This window comes from Scyliorhinus torazame, chromosome 1 (genome assembly GCF_047496885.1).
Source record: "Scyliorhinus torazame isolate Kashiwa2021f chromosome 1, sScyTor2.1, whole genome shotgun sequence".
NCBI classification, from domain to species: domain Eukaryota; kingdom Metazoa; phylum Chordata; class Chondrichthyes; order Carcharhiniformes; family Scyliorhinidae; genus Scyliorhinus; species Scyliorhinus torazame.
The window spans coordinates 137,427,590-137,447,360 of record NC_092707.1 but is presented as its reverse complement, the minus strand read 5'-3'; the positions used below and the strand labels follow the sequence as shown (position 1 = coordinate 137,447,360).

The following is a 19,771-nucleotide window of genomic DNA, read 5'->3' as shown; positions in this document are numbered from 1 at the left end:
GAGACTGCGCATAATGGCAAAAGCTGCCAGCCCACACGCGGTCAGCACAATGAAACATTGCTTGTCATCTGGAATTATATTGTTTGCTCTAAAAAAGTACTTCATCCGCTCAACATATTGGGCCCAGTCTTCCATTGCAGGGTCACAAAAGTCCAACTTCCTGATGCCTGTCAGTGGCTTACTCTCAATATGCGGCGGCTGCTAATGAGCAGGTTCCTTTGGGTCGTTCCGTTTTCCTCGGCACCACTGTAATAAGTCCACGGAGGCAGAAGTACCTTCACCAGAATTCCTTTTATTTACAAAACAAACAACCAGATGCATTCAGTCTGCTGTCTACATTGGATTTTCAGAGGATCTGACACTCCCTGTTATATACAGAGAAAGGGGTTCCCTGATGGGGCCACTAATCAGGGAACTCATATTCCAATTGGCCAATCTCAAAGGCCCGGCCTAAGTCATTACAGAAACTGATAGGTTTTTTTTGAGGAAAGGTAGTGGGTGATACAGGGCAAAGGTGGATCGATGGAGTTAGGTCACAAATCAGCCATGATCTTGAATGGTGGAACAGGCTTGAGGGGCTGAATGGCCTTCTCCTGTTGTAACTTAGGGGCAGAGCTGGTTATAATGGGCTGGATTTTACGCTGAGTGTAGGCTACCTGCACCCAGTGTAAATGTTAGGGGTGAGCCCAGTCTACTTGGCTGGCTCGCCCACTTTAATTTTAGTGGGACAACCATGAGACCTTGTCCTGGAGGAAGTCCCACCTCATAGAGCTGCTGGCCAATCAAGAGTTAAACGCAGACATTTACACATGTGCCACATGTCTAAGATACTGAGCTGAATTTTATGTATCATCCACATGTGGGAAAACGGGTAGGTGGACCTGTGCTTAAGTGATATGCCCAGTGCTGGCAGGCCCCTGCCATAATTTTACAGGTGGTAGGGGAAGTGTTAGGCAGTTGGCCCACCTGTGACCCAATTGAGGCCCTTCAGTGGGCAATTAACACCCAATTAATGGCATCATCCTGATGTTGCTCCAGATTAGTGGGCGGCAGCAGAGCCTGCACCCAACATCTAGTGTGCCAGGTTTAAAAAATTTTTTTTTAAGAGTATCCACTTCATTTTTTTCCAATTAAGGGGCAATTTAGCGTGGCCAATCCACCTCACCTGCACATCTTTGGATTGTGGGGGCGAAACCCACGCAAACATGGGGAGAATGTGCAAACTCCACACGGACAGTGACCCAGAGCTGGGATCGAACCTGGGACCTCGCTGTGCCGTGAGGCAGCAGTGCTAACCCACTGCGCCACCGTGATGCCCTTAGTATGCCAGGTTTAACCATTCATTCTCTTATAGGATGTGGCCATTAATGGCTAAGCCAACGTTATTACCCATCCCTTATTGCCCTTTAGAAGGTGGTGGTGAGCCCCCATCATGAATTGCTGCTGTCCATGTGGTGTTGGTACACGCATGGTGCTATTAGGAAGCGAGTTACAGGATTTTGATTGAGGTATAGTGAAGGAGTGGTAATCTAGTTCCAAGTCAGGATCATGTGTGAATTGGAGGGAATCATGGATGGGGGTGCCCATCAAGTGGGTTGCTTTGTCCTAGACAATGTACAGCTTGTGTGTTGTTGGAAGTGCACGTGTCCAGGCAAATGGACAGTATTTCATCACACCCCTGACTTGTGCCTGATAGATGGGGAATAGGCTTTGCGGATTCAAGAAGTGAGTTACTTGTTGCAGAATTCCAAATTTTTGGTTTGTTCTTATAACCTGGTATTGGGGGGGGGGGGGGGGGGGGGGGGGTTGGAAAGAGCACCCTACTTAAGCCCACACCTCCACCCTATCCCCATAACCCCACCTAACCTTTTTGGACACTAAGGGCAATTTAGCATTGCCAATCCACCTAACCTGCACATCTGGACTGTGGGCGGAAACTGGAGCACCCGGAGGAATCCCATGTAGACACACGGGGAGAAAGTGCAAATGCCGGAATTGAACCCTGGTCCCTGGAGCTGTGAGGCAGCAGTGCTAACCACCGTGCCACCTCATATAGTAGCTACTATGACCTGAGGATGCTCCAAAGGACTTTACAGCCAAACAAGCACCTCTGAAATGTAATTATCAGTGTAATGTAGGAACCACGGAATCAATATATTGAGTAGTATATTTACAAATGGTGTAATGGTATCTTCCATATCCACCAGAGAGCATTACAGAATTCCTCTGATGTACAGCACTTCCTCAATATTGCACTGAAGTACCAGTCTCCATTATGTGAAGACTTTGGCGTGGTATTTAGGGGCAGAAGTGCTCCCACTGAAAGAAGGAAATGTAAAATTGTCCACTTTGGCAGGACGAATAAAAAAGAAGCAGGTTATCTAAATGTTGAGAGAAAGTTCTAAGATGCAGAAATATCTGGCTGTCCTTGTGCATAAATTGCGAAAGTTAGTTCGCAGATACTACAAGTAATCAGGAAAGCCAATAGGATGTTAGCCTTTATTGCAAGGGGAATTCAATATAAAAGTAGGGAGGTTATGTATGCTTCAATTATACAGAGCATTGATGAGACCACGGGCTGGATTCTCCAGTCCCACAGCCACATGTTTCTCAGCAGCGTGCCGTTCGCTGGCAGTGGGATTCTCTGTTCCCGCTGCTAGTCAATGTGACTTCCCATTGAAGACACCCCACACTGCCGGCAAACCCAAGGGCAGGGGTGCACTGCCGGCGGGAACAGAGAACCCTAACGCCTAGAGAATTCTGGTCCACATCTGGAGTTCTGAATACAGTATTGGTCTCCTTATTTAAGGATGTAAATGTGTTGGAAGCAGTCCAGAGAAGATCTACCAGATTAATACCTGGAATGGGCGGGTTGTCTTATAAAGAATGGATGGATATGTTAGGGATGTATCCACTGGAGTTTAGAAGAGTAAGAGGTGACTTGATTGAAACCTTTAAGATCCTGCGGGCTATTGACAAGGTGAGTGTGGAGAGGATGTTTCCTCTTGTGGGAAAATCTGGAACTGGGGGTCACTGTTTAAAAATAAGGGTTGTGCATTTAAGACAGAGCTGAGGATAATTTTTTTCTCCCAGACGGTCGTGTTGGAACATCTCTTCCTCAAAAGTCAGTGAAAGCAGAGTCCTTGCATATTTTAAGGTAGAGGTGGATGAACTCTTGATTAACAAAGGGGTGAAAGGTTATTGGGGGGTAGACCGGAAAGTGGAGTTGATATTGCAGTCTGATCTGCCAAGATCTTATTGAATGGAGGAGCAAGTTCGAGGGGCCGAGTGGCTCCTAATTCTTGTGTTCGTATGACACAAAAAAATCATCAAGACAATTGATCGCATTGAATATTAATTGTGTTACATTTTGTATCAGTTCATCTACATTATATACATTTGAATTATTTAACTTCCACCAGACTCTTTGAAACATCCCTGGAAATTGTGCTTGAGAACTACAAGTTTCAGCGCAACACCTTTGTTTAAAACGTGAAAAATCTGCACTCTTTGATTATTAAAGATGTCTATAATATGACAATCTCCACCAGAAACTTAAAAGGTATTGGCCATTTCAGAAATTGTCACTAGGGAGTGTAATGAGCCACCTGAAACACAAGAACACAACATAATCGGAGACTGGAGCTGATCCTGAACAAACTTGTTTTGTTACAACCATCATGAAAAAGATTGATGGATGCGTTCATAACCAAAAGCAACACTTTGTGTTCACACACAGTACCTATATCTGCCAGGGAGGGAGACAAACGTAAATCCAATTCATGTGTAGGATTTCTTTGGAAGAAGGAAATAAAGGAGATACAAAGGTCATATTTTCCATTCATACAGGGTGATCGCTGAAAAACAAAATTGCATGAGCTGCAATTACAACATATTTTTAAAAAGATTTTTTTTAATGCTTTTTAAAAAAGTGTTTCAGTTAGTAGCATTGACATGCACTTCTGTGGCAGAAGGTTAATAATAATAATCTTTATTATTGTCACAAATAGGCTTACATTAACACTGCAGTGAAGTTACTGTGAAAAGCCCCTAGTCACCACACTCTGGCCCTTGTTCAGGTACACTGAGGGAGAATTCAGAATGTCCAATTCACCCAACAGGCACGTCTTTCGGGACTTGTGGGAGGAAACTGGAGCACCCGGAGGAAACCCACGCAAACACGGGGAAACATGGGGAAAACGTGCAAATTCCACACAAACAGTACCCCGAGCCGGGAATCAAACCTGGTACCCTGGTGTTGTGAAGCAACAGTGCTAACAATTGTGCTACCATACCAAACCCGTTGAGGGTTCAAGTTCCACTGCAGGACTTGTTGCACTGTTGTAAGTGCCACCTTTTGAATAAGATGCTAAACCCAGAAGAGCCACCTGTCTCTCAGGTTACTAGAGCACAATGTCTGAGAACAGTAGTAGTGTTCCCCCGTGCCCTGACTAATATTCATAGCTCAATCAACATGACACATTAAAGGGGATTATCTGATCATTTTCACATTGCTGTTTGTGGGTGCATAATGTGGATAAACCAGCAGCCGTATTCCCCACAACAGTGACCACACTTTAAAATCTTAGGCTGTAAAGCCCTTTGGGAGGGTTAGTGGCCGTGAAGGCGCTATACAAATGCAAGTAGAACATTTTGCAGAAAGATAGTTCACTGAAACTAAAGAAAAAATCCTGAGTCGGAAACTTTGCAGAACAGCAATTAATAGGAAAGGGTTCACTTGCCTCGTTGTCGTCCTCTCATTGAAGGGGTTATCTGAGCTTTGGTTTGATGGAATTGCAACATTCCGGGGGCGGCACGTGACGTTCGGTGTCCCTGCGAACTTGCAGCAGCCGACCCGGAAGCGGTTCTCGTGTTTCCGGGCAGGTGGCTGCGAGGCTCAGGGTGAGTAGTGGGGTCCGCCGGTTGGGAACCGAGTGCTAGCGGCGGCAAGAGAATAGGTAAGTATCGGGTCGCATTCCGTTCCTCCGCACCTTTCCCTGCCCTCGCGTCAGCCTGGAAGGCAATTCGGCTATGGGAGGCGGCACATTGACTCCTCACCCTCGTTACTGTGAAACATTTTAATTTGTTAAGTATCCAATTATATTTTTTCCAATTAAGATGCAATTTAGCGTGGTCAACCCACCTACCCCGCACACCTTTGGGCGTTGGGGGTGAGACCCACGCAAACACGGGGAGAATGTGCAAACTCTACTCGGACAGTGACCCGGGGCGGGGATTGAACCCGGGACCTCGGTGCAGTGAGCCAGCAGTGCTAACCACTGTGCCGCCATGCTGTGAAACATTTACTTGACATTTTCTGCCTTTACCACTGTGGTTTGGCAATCTGAAGCATGGTTGCCATGTTTAAAACTACCTCACCATGTAAGATAGACTTTTTTTTAAAATAACCTTTATTGTCACAAGTAGGCTTACATTAACATTGCAATTAATGAAGTTACTGTGAAAAGCCCCTAGTCGCCACATTCCGGCGCCTGTTCGGGTACACTGAGGGAGAATTCAGAATGTCTAAATTACCGAACAGCACATCTTTCGGGAGAAGTGGGAGGAAACTGGAGCACCCGGAGGGAACTTGCAGCAAGTGGTCCAGCCTATGGCTGTTCGAAGGTTTCAAGATCGAGATTTGCAAGTGTGGTGCAGTGGTTAGCACTGGGACTGCGGCGCTGATACTCTGGTTCGAATCCTGGCCCTGGGTCACTGACTGTGGAGTTTGCACATTCTCCCCATGTCTGCGTGGGTTTCACCCCCGCAACCCAAAGATGTGCAGGTTAGGTGGCTTGGCCATGCTAAATTGTGCCTTAATTTGAAAAAAAATAATTGGGTACTGGGGGAGGGGAGGGGATGCAACCGACTTTAGGTGGCATAATGGTTAGCACTGCTGCCTTGATGCCAGGACCTGGGTTCGATTCTGACCTTGGATGACTGTCTGAGGAGTTTGCACTTTCTCCCTGGGTGTCTGTGTATGTTTCCTCCGGGTGCTTCAGTTTCCTCACATAGTCCAAAGATGTGCATATTAGGTGGGGTGGACCTAGGTAGGGTGCTCTGTCAGAGGGTTGGTGCAGACCCGATGGCCTCCTTCTGCATTGTAGAGATTCTATGGGCCTAAATTTGGTTTGTTGGACCATCGTTCATCATTTGATCCATGTTCCAAATCGCTATGAAAAAATTTTTAATTGCTATTTTGTGAAATGTGGGTGTTGGTAGTTGGGCCAGCATTTGGTGCTCATACCTAATAGCCCTTGAACTGAGTGGCTTGCCCAGCCATTTCGGTGGGCAATTAAGAGTCACTGCTGTGGGTTTGGAGTCACATGTAGGCCGTACCAGGTAAGGACGGCAGATTTCCTTCCTTAAAGGGCACTAGTGAACCAGGTGGGCTTTCAGTCAACCATTTCATGGTCACAATTGCTGAGACTAGCTTTCAATTCCAGATTTTATGAACTGGATTTAAACTCTTATCTGCTACTGTGATGGGGTTTGAACTCAGATCATTAGCCTACGTCTCGGGATTGCTACTGCGCTGCCATCTTCCTCCAAAACTCCTCTGGGTTTAAAACTCTTAGAACACAATGAGAAACTTTAAATATTAAAGGCTAGAAATGAAATGAAATGAAAATCGCTTACTGTCACAAGTAGACTTCAAGTTACTGTGAAAAGCCCCTAGTCGCCTGTTCGGGGAGGCTGTTACGGGAATTGAACCGTGCTGCTGGCCTGCCTTGGTCTGCTTTCAAAGCCAGCGATTTAGCCCTGTGCTAAACAGCCCGAGAAAGTAACTATTTAACTTTTCTTGCTAATCCTCAAATTATTAACTGAGGTCACAAAGACAGGTCAATTGTTAAATTCAGCGTCAGAATATTGGTCTGTGAGTTGACAACTAAAAAGTATGAATTTATGCTTTTGCAGAAAAGACGTGGGAATTTTTGCATTTTCTTTTAAACCGTGAATGTACAGAAATAAAAGCAAGATACTGAAGATCTGAAATCAAAACAGAAGTGCTGGAAAAACACAGCAGGCCTGACAATCTGTGAAGAGAGAAACAGACTTAATGTTTCAAGCGCAATATAACTCTTCCTCAGAATCCAAAGTCCAGAAAAAGAGTCAATGTTAACTCTGTTTCTCTCTACACAGATGCCACCAGAACTGAGTTTTCCAGCAATTTTTGTGATTGTAAGGATGTGGGTGTTCTATTTGAGACAGTGGTGGAAACAAAATTCAAATAGGCTATTTCTGTTGACTTTTGTTCCAAGGTCATTGGTGGAAATGACTCGCTCGAAGAAGATAGGAAATCACAATAGTGACAAAAAGAAAAGTGTATCAAAGCAATGGAAAACGAAAAGGCGAACAAAAGATTTAGATCAGATTCATGAAGATATGAAACCTGAAAATGCAGACAAATTATTACACCAGGAAGTAGATTACGACGCCATTGGAAGTGCACAATTCTATTGCTTGCACTGTGCGTAAGTGAACAATGTGTTCCCTATGTTTTGGATCAAATATTATTTCACAGAACAGTGTTCGTCAAACTTTTTTTCCGGGGATTCATTTTTACCAACAGGCCGGCCTGCGCGACCCACCATTTTCTCTTACCTTGTTTGCTGCTGACAAAAATGGAGGAAATGGTTTTGGGTCCCTTTGGCCCTCGTATACGCTCCTCCAATGGAACTGTTGGATGAAGGTGAGGCCTTCCGGCGTCGGAAAATATGGAGTCTCCATCTGTCCAAAGTTCTGCATTTTTTGCCTGTAAACTTTTATCAAATAAAACCCCCCCAAACTTGTAAAAAAAAATTAAATGAATAAAACCCCCTCAACTTACAAAACGAAAAGCTGCAACCGTTTTAAAAAAAAAAAAAGACGGCCGCACTGCGCATGCGTGCCTGATCATCGGCGCGCATGCACATAGTTTTGCGCAAGCGTGCCATGATCTGGCATGCATGCGCAGTGCGGCCGCATTTGTTTTCCATGTTTGCGTCCATTTTGTTGCCTGCAGAATGCGCGATCGGGAGCGCCGCGATGGACGGCTCCGCGACCCTCCCGACACCCGCCCGCGACCCAGTTGCGCCCCCGAGTCTGACAATGCCTGCCTCATAAGGAGCGTATCATTTATCGCCTGTTGGTATTTAATTGAATGTCGCACGCCTTTGCCACCACAGATGAGTTGCGCTCAGGAGCCTCAGCAGCTCTTTATCTGGGCTGAATTTACAAAAGGGAGGGACTGTGCGAGGACAAGTAGCCACCGGGGGTGGGTATACTGATGAATTGAGGGTGTTCCGCCTAAAATTCTACATCTGTTATAGACCAAGTATGATTACCAAGGGTCATTTACAAAAATTTTCAGAATTCAATTTTCAAAAATTCTTTCATGGAATGTGTGGTTTGCTGGGAAGGTCAACATTTGTAACCTGTTCCCAATTGCCCTGGAGAATGTGATGGTGAGCCGCCCGCCGCCTTGTACCGCTGACCTGTTTGCGACCAGCCACAAACATGTGGTTGACTTCTAACTGTCCTCTGAAATGGTTAACAACCCCTTTGCTATATTCAAGGAGGGAACTCACTGTCACCTTCTCGCGAGCAATTATGGACGGGCAATAAACACTGGCCTTGCGAGAAACGCTCACGTCACTTGCATGAATTTAAGCTTGAATATGGTTTGACAGGCGGCCACAGAGGTTTGCAGTACTTCCTTTACTGTTTAGTCACTTTTTTTTCTTTTGCTTCATTTGCAGGCGGTACTTCATTGATCAGCGGAGTCTCAAAGAGCACTTTAAAACAAAAGTTCACAAGCGAAGGTATTCTTAAATTAATCCAGGACTAATTGATGCTGCATAATTCTAAAGATCGATGTTATGAATCGTAAAAATATTCTATACATCTTTAGGAAACCTACATGTGTATTATTTAGCATGTGCCAAAAAGAAGGCTGTTTCATTATTGAGATGGAGCCACTGTGTTAAATCCGCACAATCGAGGATACTTAATTTAGTCAGTGACAAATACTGATGGACAAAGTACCAAGGTTACAAGTAACCATTCTTGATGTATAAAGCTGCATTGTAAAATGTGGCAAGTTATGTAAATTGGGTGGAAATTATAGACTGGCTGAATCTTTCTGTAGCCATGACTATAGGTGTCTCTCACTACTCAAATCTTCTTCTATCTACACCCCCACCACCACACACACACACACATACACACGTGAGTTACAGATCACTCGGGGAATTTGAGTGGCTGAGGCAACGTGTACTTTACATGCATGTTGTCTAGAGCTATGGCCAGTGGTGGTAGAGGCTATAATGTTCTTTCCATTACCAGGCTGATGAGGAATCAGTCCCAAACGTAGCACCATAGGTGTGTGTTAGAAAGATTTTGAGGTAGTTTGGTTGCATTATGAATGTACTTTCCTTGGCCATCAAGTCCTGAGATGGGATGTGAATCCAGAGCTGCTGGCTCAGAGCCAGGGATCCTACTTCGTGTACCATAAGACCTCCTGACGCATTGACTACGCAAGTGCACTTTTCATCAAGTCAGTGGCTGGTTTTTATGAGTCAGACCCCCCGATTCACTCATTCCTCCGTCTTCTCTCATGCCCCCACCACTGAAGTGTTGTGGGGGAGGGGCATGAGCCAATTATGCAATCCCCTTTAATGCCTATTCAAAGGTGCCTTGACCATGAGTGTTGGCATGCTATTGAACTCTTTGGGGCTACAAATCACACTGATTTTATTCTTTTCTGATGTACACTTTTAAAAAATAAATTTGAGTACCCAATGTTTTTTTTACAATTAAGGGGCAATTTAGCGTGGCCAATCCATCTAGCCTGTATAACTTTGGGTTGTGGGGGTGAGACTCACGCAGACACTAGGAAAATGTGCAAACTCCACGCAGACAGTGACCCGGGGCTGGGATCAAACCCAGGTCCTCTGTGCTGTAAGGCAGCAGTGCTAGCCACTGCGCCACCGTGCCGCCCCACTGATGAACACTTTTAACAGACATTGCCAGTTAGTGATCAGTAATGGACCAGTTTTCCTTTCCCAAAGCCAGGTTCTTCTGAGGCCTGTTGTGTCTGAGTACAGATCTGGTCCGTATCTGTTATTCACTGGCTAAACTCGCTGCACGCTTGGGCGAGCCTGTATCAGTTTAAGATGTTGAACCTAATATCTGAACTGGAAGAAATGGGCCCATTAATTGAACAGGAGAAATTTGCCATCCCATGATCATTGCTCAATTAAATCAACCGTTGAATTCTCATACTGGTGCTTTTGGCTTTGTGTATTTTCTAGACTAAAACAGCTGAGTGAAGAGCCGTACACTCAGGCAGAAGCGGAACGAGCAGCAGGAATGGGCTCTTATATACCAGCAAAGAAAGTCAAAGTTGAGACACAGACCATTGAGGAAGAAATGAAAATATAGTAATTTGATCTTCTCAAAGATTGTCCCTTATTCCAAAAAAAAAAGCTCTTTTAATATTATTCAGAGTTTGTATATTTTTTACAATCTCAACTTCCTGGTTTTGATCCGACTGATTCAACCGATCATCTGAAATATCAGCATTATGTCTGTAAAAAAAGCTGGCAACTTTATCCTTTGATAGGATTGTATTGTACCTTCTGTATGGGCTGTGAAAACTGCTCACAAAAATAAAGAAATTCCAATGAGAAACTAAATGGTGTATTTTGATCTTTAAATTGCTGGACGCTGTTGCTAATTTTGTTCTTGGTTCAATTGCTCTGTTTTATTACCTTTGCTCTCGAGTCGCCAGGTATCTTTATGATACCGCCACGAGGTTCAAGTCGGAGTAATGATCAATAATCCAATACACTGATTAGTAAGATTTAAATCAAAACACATTTATTATACACAGTAATCGTTACTCATGCACAAATTCTACGTCTAAGCTCCTTCTACAACTAACAGGCCTATACTTAACTTTGAACAAGGGGTTAATGCTGTTGCTAACTTTTGGTTGGTTCAATTGCTCTGTTTTATAACCTTTGCTCTCGAGTCGCCAGGTATCTTAATGATACCGCTACGAGGTTCAAGTTCAAGTAATGATCAATAACTCAATACACCGATTAATAAGATTCAAATCAAAGCACATTTATTATACACAGCAATCGATACTCATGCATAAATTCTACGTCTAAGCTACTCCTACAACTAACAGGCCTATACTTCGCTTCGGACTGGCCCACCAGGTCAGGGGAACAAATGGCCTTTCGTTCGGGTTCTGAGCCTGCGGGATTGGAAGTTGGTACGGATTGGTAGCTCGGAGCGCCTATCCCGTAGCGAGCGTTGAATTAAGACTTAGGATTTCAATGATCACTGGAGTCACTGCACCGGTCACGGTCAATGTTGGTTCCTTTTGCTGGGTGACCCGGGCAGGGAGAAGAGAGCGGTGAAGAGAGAGCGGTTTGAACTTGGGACTCAACTCTTATAGCCCCCAGGGGCTTCCCACCTGTCGGGGCGGACCCAGTACCTGATCCCAAGTGATTGGACTTTGTCCCAATTGCTTGGTTCGATTTTCTCCAATACTGGAGCCGTTCCCTGATCGATGGGCGGTCTTGAGGTGCTTGTTCACCTCCTTTGTTTTGGCTCCTGCTGGCGCCAAGGAGTCTGGCTTTGCTTTGTGTGTCAAAATGTTACTTATTGTTCCCGGGGATTGCTCATAAGTATGCAGATGGCTGTTTGTTTTGTTATGCTGATGGTCGCTGGTATCGATGTCTGTTTTTTTGCAGAGGTAAATACACAGCAAACCTGCAGCCGCTGGGTTCTGTCTTGTTGGCTGACTTTCCCATCAGCCTTTGCCGTTCGCCATTTTAAATCGGGAGTTGGCCACTTTAGGTGGCTACATTCCCTCCTTGTGATCCTAACGGGAAGCGTGAAGGATCACATAACTATGTTGCTTTCCATTCCCTGACCTGGGGGGCACTTCTTTCAAGGCCTCTACACTGACCATAACTATGCAAACAATTTTAACTGACAATTCTGAGGGGCGCTATGTCAAACAGGGACATGCATTATGAAACAATAGAAATGGGAACCTCTAACTATTCTTAACACACTACACTCACTTAAACATTTCATTATTCTAACTTCCTCAACCATACAAACAAAATCATAGTTTATACACATTTTTCCTGGCTTGGCAGTCAAGCTCAGGATCGTACAATTTGCTCATGAACAGTTCTTTACATTTCTTTATTTACAATAAAACCGCAAAGGAATGCTCTTTATAGATCGCGGGGGTCGGGGGTCTGGTCGTATCCGAAAATAGGGGATCTGATCCTATATACCGGGGTTTTGAGCACGGTAGGCTCTCCTCCATTTCCTTAGACGCATAGTCTGCACTATGCAGCAGAGTATCGCCAATACTAGTAAGGTTTTTTTTACATATGACAGAGTACCAGGTTATAAACCTGGCACACCAAGGTGGCGTGGTGTCGCTGGTGACTGGGCTCTGGGTACTGCGGGGAAGTGAAACATTAACGGCTGGGGGGGCTTGAAGTCATGGGGTTCGCGTTCACTCGCAACCAAATGTCCATTAGTATGCTGCTGATTCATGTGGAGGAAGTCCTCATGGCTCTTCTTCTCCGGTTCTGGAGTTCTGTGGAAACAAACATAGTGTCTGTAACTATCTTGGTTTAACATCTCGTACGATTGTCTGTCCTTTAGTGCCAATTACTCCCTTTATAATTGGTCACTGGGTGTGACTCACTCTTTTTTTTTTTCAAAAACCGAATTTTAGGACAAGACACACTTCCAAATAATGAACCAGTGCGAGCCGTCTCGCAGACTGCAATTTACCATCCAAATGATTTCAGGATGTAAATAGCATGTGGTTGGCAACCTAAGGGTTACCTGAAACAAAACAAAACTTTTGAACTAAAATTTCCAAAATGAGGTGCGTATGGGCCGCGACGGGTAAGAGTTGGATGGAGTCCCTGGGTAGGACGGCTACCAATGCCGTGTCTCCCCTACCCGAGCGTAGTTGACCAGAGGGGGGTTCCCAGGCAGGGCGGGTCTCAAGCCGTTTCTCCACTGCCTGAGCAACCAACAAGAACGAGCAAGAAATGTAGTCATCGTGGTGGGGCTGCCGTAGTGGTTCTTTCCCTTGAACCAGAAGGGCAGTTGCGAATGGGCATCTGGTACCTTAACAAGTCTCTGCAGACGAGCTAGTTCCTCTGAACTAGTGTCTGGCCAATAGCGAGTCTCTGCGGGCAAGTCCTCAGAGGTTTCGGCGGAAAAGGCGTGGGGCTGTGAAAAAATAAATTCCTGTCTGACATACAACATTTAACAAAACACGACAAACAACATAAAACATGCTGCAGGTTCCATCAGAAAGGACACCACTTCTCCCAAGCGGTTCCTTTTAAAACATCATCTGGACACCTCAGTTCTCGGTTGCGAACAGGGTCGCAAAGGGGTTCTCGGTTTGGGAGTCTGACCCAAGGTCGTCATCTTCTCCCAGGTGCCAAACTCTTGAGTGTATCAGGGCTGAAAGGGCTGCATGGTGTGAGGTGGGGTTGCTCTCGTCATTGCGGACGAGTCGGAACGAGTTATCTCAGTGCCAATAGTTGGTGTCTAGGTGTGTGGGACAGAATCGAGGTCATCAGTGTAGTTCGGTGGTCGGTGGTGGGGTTTATTTAGGAAAGTGATCATGACGGGATCACTCTGATAGTTGCCGGAATCGCTAGGTGTGGGTCCTGTTGCATGGGGATAGTAGGGATGCGTGCTGTGGTTATCGTCCGAGTCACAGTCGCTGTCTCTGCTGCTGCAGTCTGTGGGCGTTCCAGGGCGGAGTGTATATTTCGGGGGTGGAGTCGAGGTTGAGTCCGTGGCTGGGCTGGACGTGTTGGGGGATGGTAGGGTTACGTTGGCTGTGGGCGTGGTGTGCTGCGTCGAGCATGACGTGGTGTGCATGGTTAGACTGTGTTCCATATGCCTTCAGCTGGTTGATATGGAACCATGCAGTCTTACCGTTGGGATACTTTATTTTATATACGGAAGGGCTTACTTTGTCCGCAATGGAGTACGGACCCGAGTATTTTGGGGACAGGAATGTGTTGGGGTTATATACGGAGAGCATAACTTGCTGTCCTATACTGTACTCAGTCGCATGCACTGTCTTGTCGAAACAAGCCTTGCTCTGTTTCTTTCTGGTGCCCAATTTTACTGCGGCTGCTAGCTGAGCCGTTTTAACATTTCCAACTAATTGCTCTACTGCTTTCTCGTGTGTGAGGGCCGTCACCTCGGGGCTGGTCAAGTCTAAACCTAACAAATATTCTGTGCCTTTCATGGGGCATCCGGTCATGAGAGTGTGTGGGGTGTAACCTGTGGAAGTAGAAATTGTATTACGCAAAAACATCAGCGCAAAAGGGAGGACTGAGTCCCAAGTGGTGTTGTTTTGCTGGACCATTTTTCTGAGGGTGGATTTTAGGGTCCGATTCATGCGCTCCACGATACCACTCGACTGTGGGTGGGTTGCTATGTGGAATTTTTGGGTGATGCCAAATGTCGTGAGGACGTTCTGCATGACCCGTCCCGTAAAATGGGAACCTTGGTCGGATTCAATGCTGCGGGGGAGTCCCCATCTCGTAAAGATGTGGTGGGTCAAAATCTTGGCTGTGGTTTTTGCAGTGTTTGTGCGGGCTGGGAATGCTTCCACCCATTTCGTAAATGTGTCAATTACCACAAGTACATATTTATAGCCATTCCTGCAAGGGGGCAATGGTCCTATAAAATCAATCTGGAGGTTAGTCCAGGGGCCATTAACGGGTCGGGTGTGGCTGAGTTGAGCCCTTTTGGCATATCTGTCCGGATTATTCTGGGCACAGATGAGACAATTCTCGATGTAGTGGTTTACATCATCCTTTAAACTCGTCTACCAGCAGAGCTGCCTGAGGTGGGCTGTAGTGGGATCGATTCCCTGATGTCCATGACCGTCATGGAACAAACAAATCAGTTGATTCCTGTCCTGTTCAGGAACCACATAAAGGGTGTCTTTCAACACCACACCGTCATGTGTGGTCAGAGCATTTTTGAACCTCTCATAGGGAGCTGGATATTTTCCTTTTACAATCTCCCTGAAATTGCCGTCCTGCTTCTAGGCCTCCACTAGATCCTCGATCTTTGTCTGTGAGACCTGAACTGCACTCACTGGCGCGCTTTCGGGGGGTGTCCAAAAATATCCATGCCTGGAACCTGCTTTGGCCAGTGCGTCGGCCTTTACATTTCCAAGGGCGGAGGAACGATGGTGACTACGAACCTTGACTATCCCAAAGGTCCTGTTCTGGGCTCTCTGTAAAATATGACGGAGCAATGGGGCTGAAGGGAGGGTTTTTCCGTCTGCGGAAACAAATCCTCTTGCTTTCCACGGGCAGGAATTCCGTAAGGCTGTTGCAGACATAGAGGCTGTCCGAGTATATGTCTGCTGGGCTGGGGAAGGAATCTGGGTGTTCCACTATATATGCGATGGCCGCGAGCTCTGCTGCTCTGCGCCTAAGTGGCCTGGATGTTTTAACGATATTTCCTCTAGGGCGCGTCCCTGCGTGTCCTCAACATAGATACCGCAACCTGTTATGCGCTTCCCATCCAAGACTGTGGAAGATCCATCCACATAGATCTTTATGGGCTCACACGTGTCTGTGTGCTTGGGGCTCTGGGTTGAACTACCTATCTTTCTGGGGGGTGTTTTAGCAATAAAGGGGCCTGTGTTGTGGTGTTGAGAGATAATTTCACATTCATGGGGGGGGTTCCGGGGTACTGTAAGTTGTCGGCTAAATAGATGTGCGTCTTTGTCCTTTTAACAGTGATGTCCCGTCCCTGCAAGAGAAGGGTCCATCTCGCTGCTCTAATCTGGCTTACTGTACCGTCCTGGAGTCGTCCGTCCAGTAAATGTTGGGTGGGGGTGTGTTCGGTGAGAATTGTGATGGGGTTCAGTCCGGTAATATATGAAAAATACTGCACTACCCAAAATACTGCAAGCAGGTGCCTCTCACAGGCTGAGAATCCCTGCTCCACAGCATCTAAAATTCTGGAGGCGTAAGTTACGGGCCTTAATTGGTCGTGCCGTTCCTGGAGGAGCACGGCTGAAAGGGTGCAATCTGTGGTCGCTACCTCTATGGCGTAAGGGGAAAGCGGGTCTGGAACTTGTAGTGCGGGGGCTGCTATGAATGCCTGTTTTAAAGAGTCCACAGCATCCGTATGCTGCGGAAGCCATTCCCAGGGGGCTCCTTTCTTAAGGAGGTCTGAGAGGGGCGCTGCCTTGCTGGCGAAACCGTCAATGTGGTTTCGGCAGTAGCCAACTAGTCCTAAAAACGACCGGAGGGCTGAAACATTCTGGGGAAGGGGCAATTTAGCAATCGAGTCAATCCTTCTATGCTCAATCTCGCGTTTACCATGTGTGATAATTGTTCCCAAATATATCACCTTATCTTCCAAAATCTGGGCCTTTTTGGGGTTGACTTTACAACCGATTGAGTGTAAGAGTTCCAGGAGTTCGGACAGAAGCTCGATGTGCTCTTCCTTGGTGTCTGTCTGCAGTAGTAGGTCGTCTACGTCCTGAACCAGACATTCGGGGCGAGAGAATTTGGCTAAACCATTTGCCAGCTGTCGGTGGAAAATGGAGGGGGAGTTGTGGAAGCCTTGTGGCAGGCATGTCCACGTGTACTGCTGTGCTTTAAAGGTGAAGGCAAATTTGTACTGGCACGCCTTTGCCAATGGAATGGACCAGAATCCATTACTGACGTCCAAAACCGTAAAGAATCGGGAATTGAGTCCCTGCTTGAACATGGTCTCGGGACTTGTGGCTACTGTGGGGGCTGCTGTGGGGGTGATTTTGTTGAGTTCCCGGTAATCGATGGTCAGTTGCCATGATCCATCGGACTTTCTCACTGGCCAAATCGGGGCATAATTAGTGGAGGCTACTGATCGAAGTACGCCCTGCTCTAATAAGCTTTCTATTACCTTGGAGATTTCTCCCTCTGCCTCTTCGGGAAATCCGTATTGCTTTTGGGGTCTCGGGTCAGGTCCTGTTATTTGTACGAAGCCAGTCATCCGTCCACAGTCGTGCTTGTGGGTCGCGAATGCTGTCCTGTTCTTTTGCAGAACTGTCCTAACCTGCTTGTCCGTACTAAGCGTGGTCGGGTTGAACCAAAATTCGCCTACTGCGCTAATTTTGTTTGCGTATTCTCCAATGTTGAGCATTGCAGGGGCTCTTGCAGACTTTGCCATTTTCCAGACACACTGGTTGACTGGATCAAATGATAAGTTGTGGGAATTCATGAAGTCGATTCCCAGAATGTGTTCTGTTGTGTGGGGCAGGTCAACTAAAACCACGGGGTGCTTGGTGGTAATGTTACCGATTTGAATGGGTACAGGGGCTGTGATGTGTCCCTGCTGTGAGTGGCCTGTAAAGCCGCTGAGGGTGATGGTGGCTGTAATGGGCCACGTGTCTTTTTGAAACAGGATGGAGGAATTTATTGTGGTGCGGGACCCTCCTGTATCCCAGAGAAACTCGATGGGCTGTCCCTGAATTTTCGCTGCAACTATCGGTCGTCCGGACCTATCCCAAAGGGTGTCGCAGACCCAACTGGGGGAGCCCGTACACCGTCAGTCCGTTCGGTCAAGTCCGTCTGATCTAAACGGGCGCTAATGCTATGAATGGGCTCTGTCTTTTTCTTACTCAGAGTGCCCATCTGCTGGGCTCTCTGTGGCTTTCTAGTGGCATTGCATTCCCTTGGAAAGTGTCCCAACTGTCCGCAGTTGTAACATTCCTGTGACTTGGGTGGGGGGCTGTTCTTTCCCTCATTCACCCATGCGGGGTTCTGGTGTGTTTTTACTGCCTGCATATCTGCCTGCATTTCCTCGGGATTCTTGACTGCGGGTTTACTTTTTATTGATTGCTCCCAAGTACAGGACAATCTTTTCACTACCCAGTTCTTGTTATGGGTCTCCTCTGAGGGATCATAACTCGTGCAGGCTTTCTGTCCTGTTTCTGTGGCATGGGAGATAAGAGTGCGGGCCCATTTGGCCATGTTGTCTGGGGACAAATGGGCACGGTCTAAGTCTCCAAAGACTGCTGCAAAGTGGATACACAGGCATCCAGCAAACGCTGTGGGGTGCTCGGATTTCTTTTGCCTACATTTGTTGAGGCCATCTATGGGGTCACCCCGGTTATACCCGATCGCATCCAGGATCGTGGTATGCATTTCTGTAAGGGTGCCTCCTCCTACATCCTGTGGGTCGGGAAGGGCTGCTGCGACTGAAGGGTCTAAACTTAAAACGGTGAGCTTTACATGCTCTCGCTCATCCAGGCTGTACATGGTCGCCTGATGCTTAACTGTGGCAATAAAATGGTGGGGGTCTGAGGTGGGGAGGAACGTTGTGATCTTATCGCACGCGTCCCGTAATTGGGTCACTGTTAAGGGGGTGGAGTATAGAAATTCCGTATCGTCCGATGTGGCTGTGCGGTGGGTGGTTACTGGGTTCATTGGAGCCTGAACTATCTGCTCTGTGGGGGTTTGGGGCGCTTTCCTTTTTTGTGGCTTTCCCTGCACACATGTTCCCTGAACATATCTCTGCGCTGTTTCATTCAATTCTTCCCAATCAGGGCCGTCTTCCTGATCTAATTTTTCTCCAAAGGTTTCCTGGAAACCTTTCTGAACTGAAAGCAGCGATTGCAGCTCTGCAATCTGCTTCCAGCACTTTGCGTGATCTAACGTGCTTTGTCTTTGTTCTGTGATGGCAGCATGGAGTGCTCTTAATGCTGCCTTTAGATCGCTGCACTGTCTCTGTAATGCTTCTACCTGTTTTTCTGTTTCTTCACGTACCAGGACTGCACGTTGCGTGTCCTCGTAGGCCTTTTCATATTGAGACTGGAAGCTGCTCAAGTGCGCCAGACAAGACTGGTGTGCCCTTTTGGCATCCTCCACCTCTCCATCTTTTGCTGCCAACTTCCTTCTCAATTCCAAATTCTCCTTTTCTACCTCGCTTACATCGACCTTACTCATTCGATGTATGCCCTCAACTTCTTTCCGGAGCGTCCTAACAACCTCCTCTGTGCCTCGCAATTGTGCCAAGCAGGACACGATTGCCATCGGCTTGCGAGCTCTCGCTAAGCTCTTTTTGTGGATCTCGCTCAGGTTCTCCCACCAAGTATGTCCTATACTCCCGGGGCCTGATTCCTCGTTGTCACAGAATTCATTCCAAAGGGGCCATCCTTTCCCTTTGAGATATTTCCTGATCTCTTCCTCCCAAATGGGACATTGTCCCACTCTACTGCTGCTGGTCACTGCGACCACAAATTCCTCTGGGGTCATTAGGCGCTGCATTGCCTGCATTGCCATCTTTCCTACCCAAAGCTGCTCTTCAAATTTGGGACAGGGGTATTAATGCGGTGCTGTAAATACGGGTACGGCTTTCGCTACTTTCCGATATACAAACCTCCGATAGTTTTGTCGTAACAAAAAATCTATCAGTTTTACCTTATAGCCCTGTTAGTTACGCATGCATATACACACTTCCGAATTATGAGTATTGATCAGAACTGCTTGAACACTTGTAGTTTTCCATTTCCAATTGGATCTCTGAATCAAATTCTGGATTCTCCCGGAGTGGTTTTCCACTTCTAGATCGGATCCCACCAGAGTCGCCAAATAATGTTGCTAATTTTGTTCTTGGTTTAATTGCTCTGTTTTATTACCTTTACTCTCGAGGCGCCAGGTATCTTTATGATACCGCCACGAGGTTCAAGTCC

At 46.6% G+C, this 19,771-nt stretch overlaps 1 protein-coding gene and 1 long non-coding RNA gene across 3 annotated transcripts; one reads left to right on the top strand and one right to left on the bottom strand.

Annotated features, from left to right (window-relative positions):
* Nucleotides 1–272: 272 nt before the first annotated feature.
* On the bottom strand, nt 273–4,892 carry LOC140413322 (uncharacterized). The gene is made up of 3 exons (XR_011942500.1): nt 4,743–4,892; nt 3,743–3,857; nt 273–3,608 (listed from the first exon to the last, which is right to left on the bottom strand). It is a non-coding gene; the product is annotated as an uncharacterized lncRNA (long non-coding RNA).
* On the top strand, nt 4,796–10,679 carry znf593 (zinc finger protein 593). Of its 2 annotated transcripts, none has more exons than XM_072500895.1 (4): nt 4,796–4,902; nt 7,263–7,475; nt 8,742–8,804; nt 10,296–10,679. In XM_072500895.1, exons 2-4 carry the CDS (start codon nt 7,276–7,278, stop codon nt 10,423–10,425), a joined length of 393 nt encoding a protein of 130 aa, XP_072356996.1. In that variant the 5' UTR covers nt 4,796–4,902; nt 7,263–7,275; the 3' UTR covers nt 10,426–10,679. The 2 variants fall into 2 exon arrangements, with proteins under 2 accessions (XP_072356996.1, XP_072356995.1); XM_072500894.1 differs by having other exon boundaries at nt 4,850–4,958.
* Nucleotides 10,680–19,771: the final 9,092 nt, after the last annotated feature.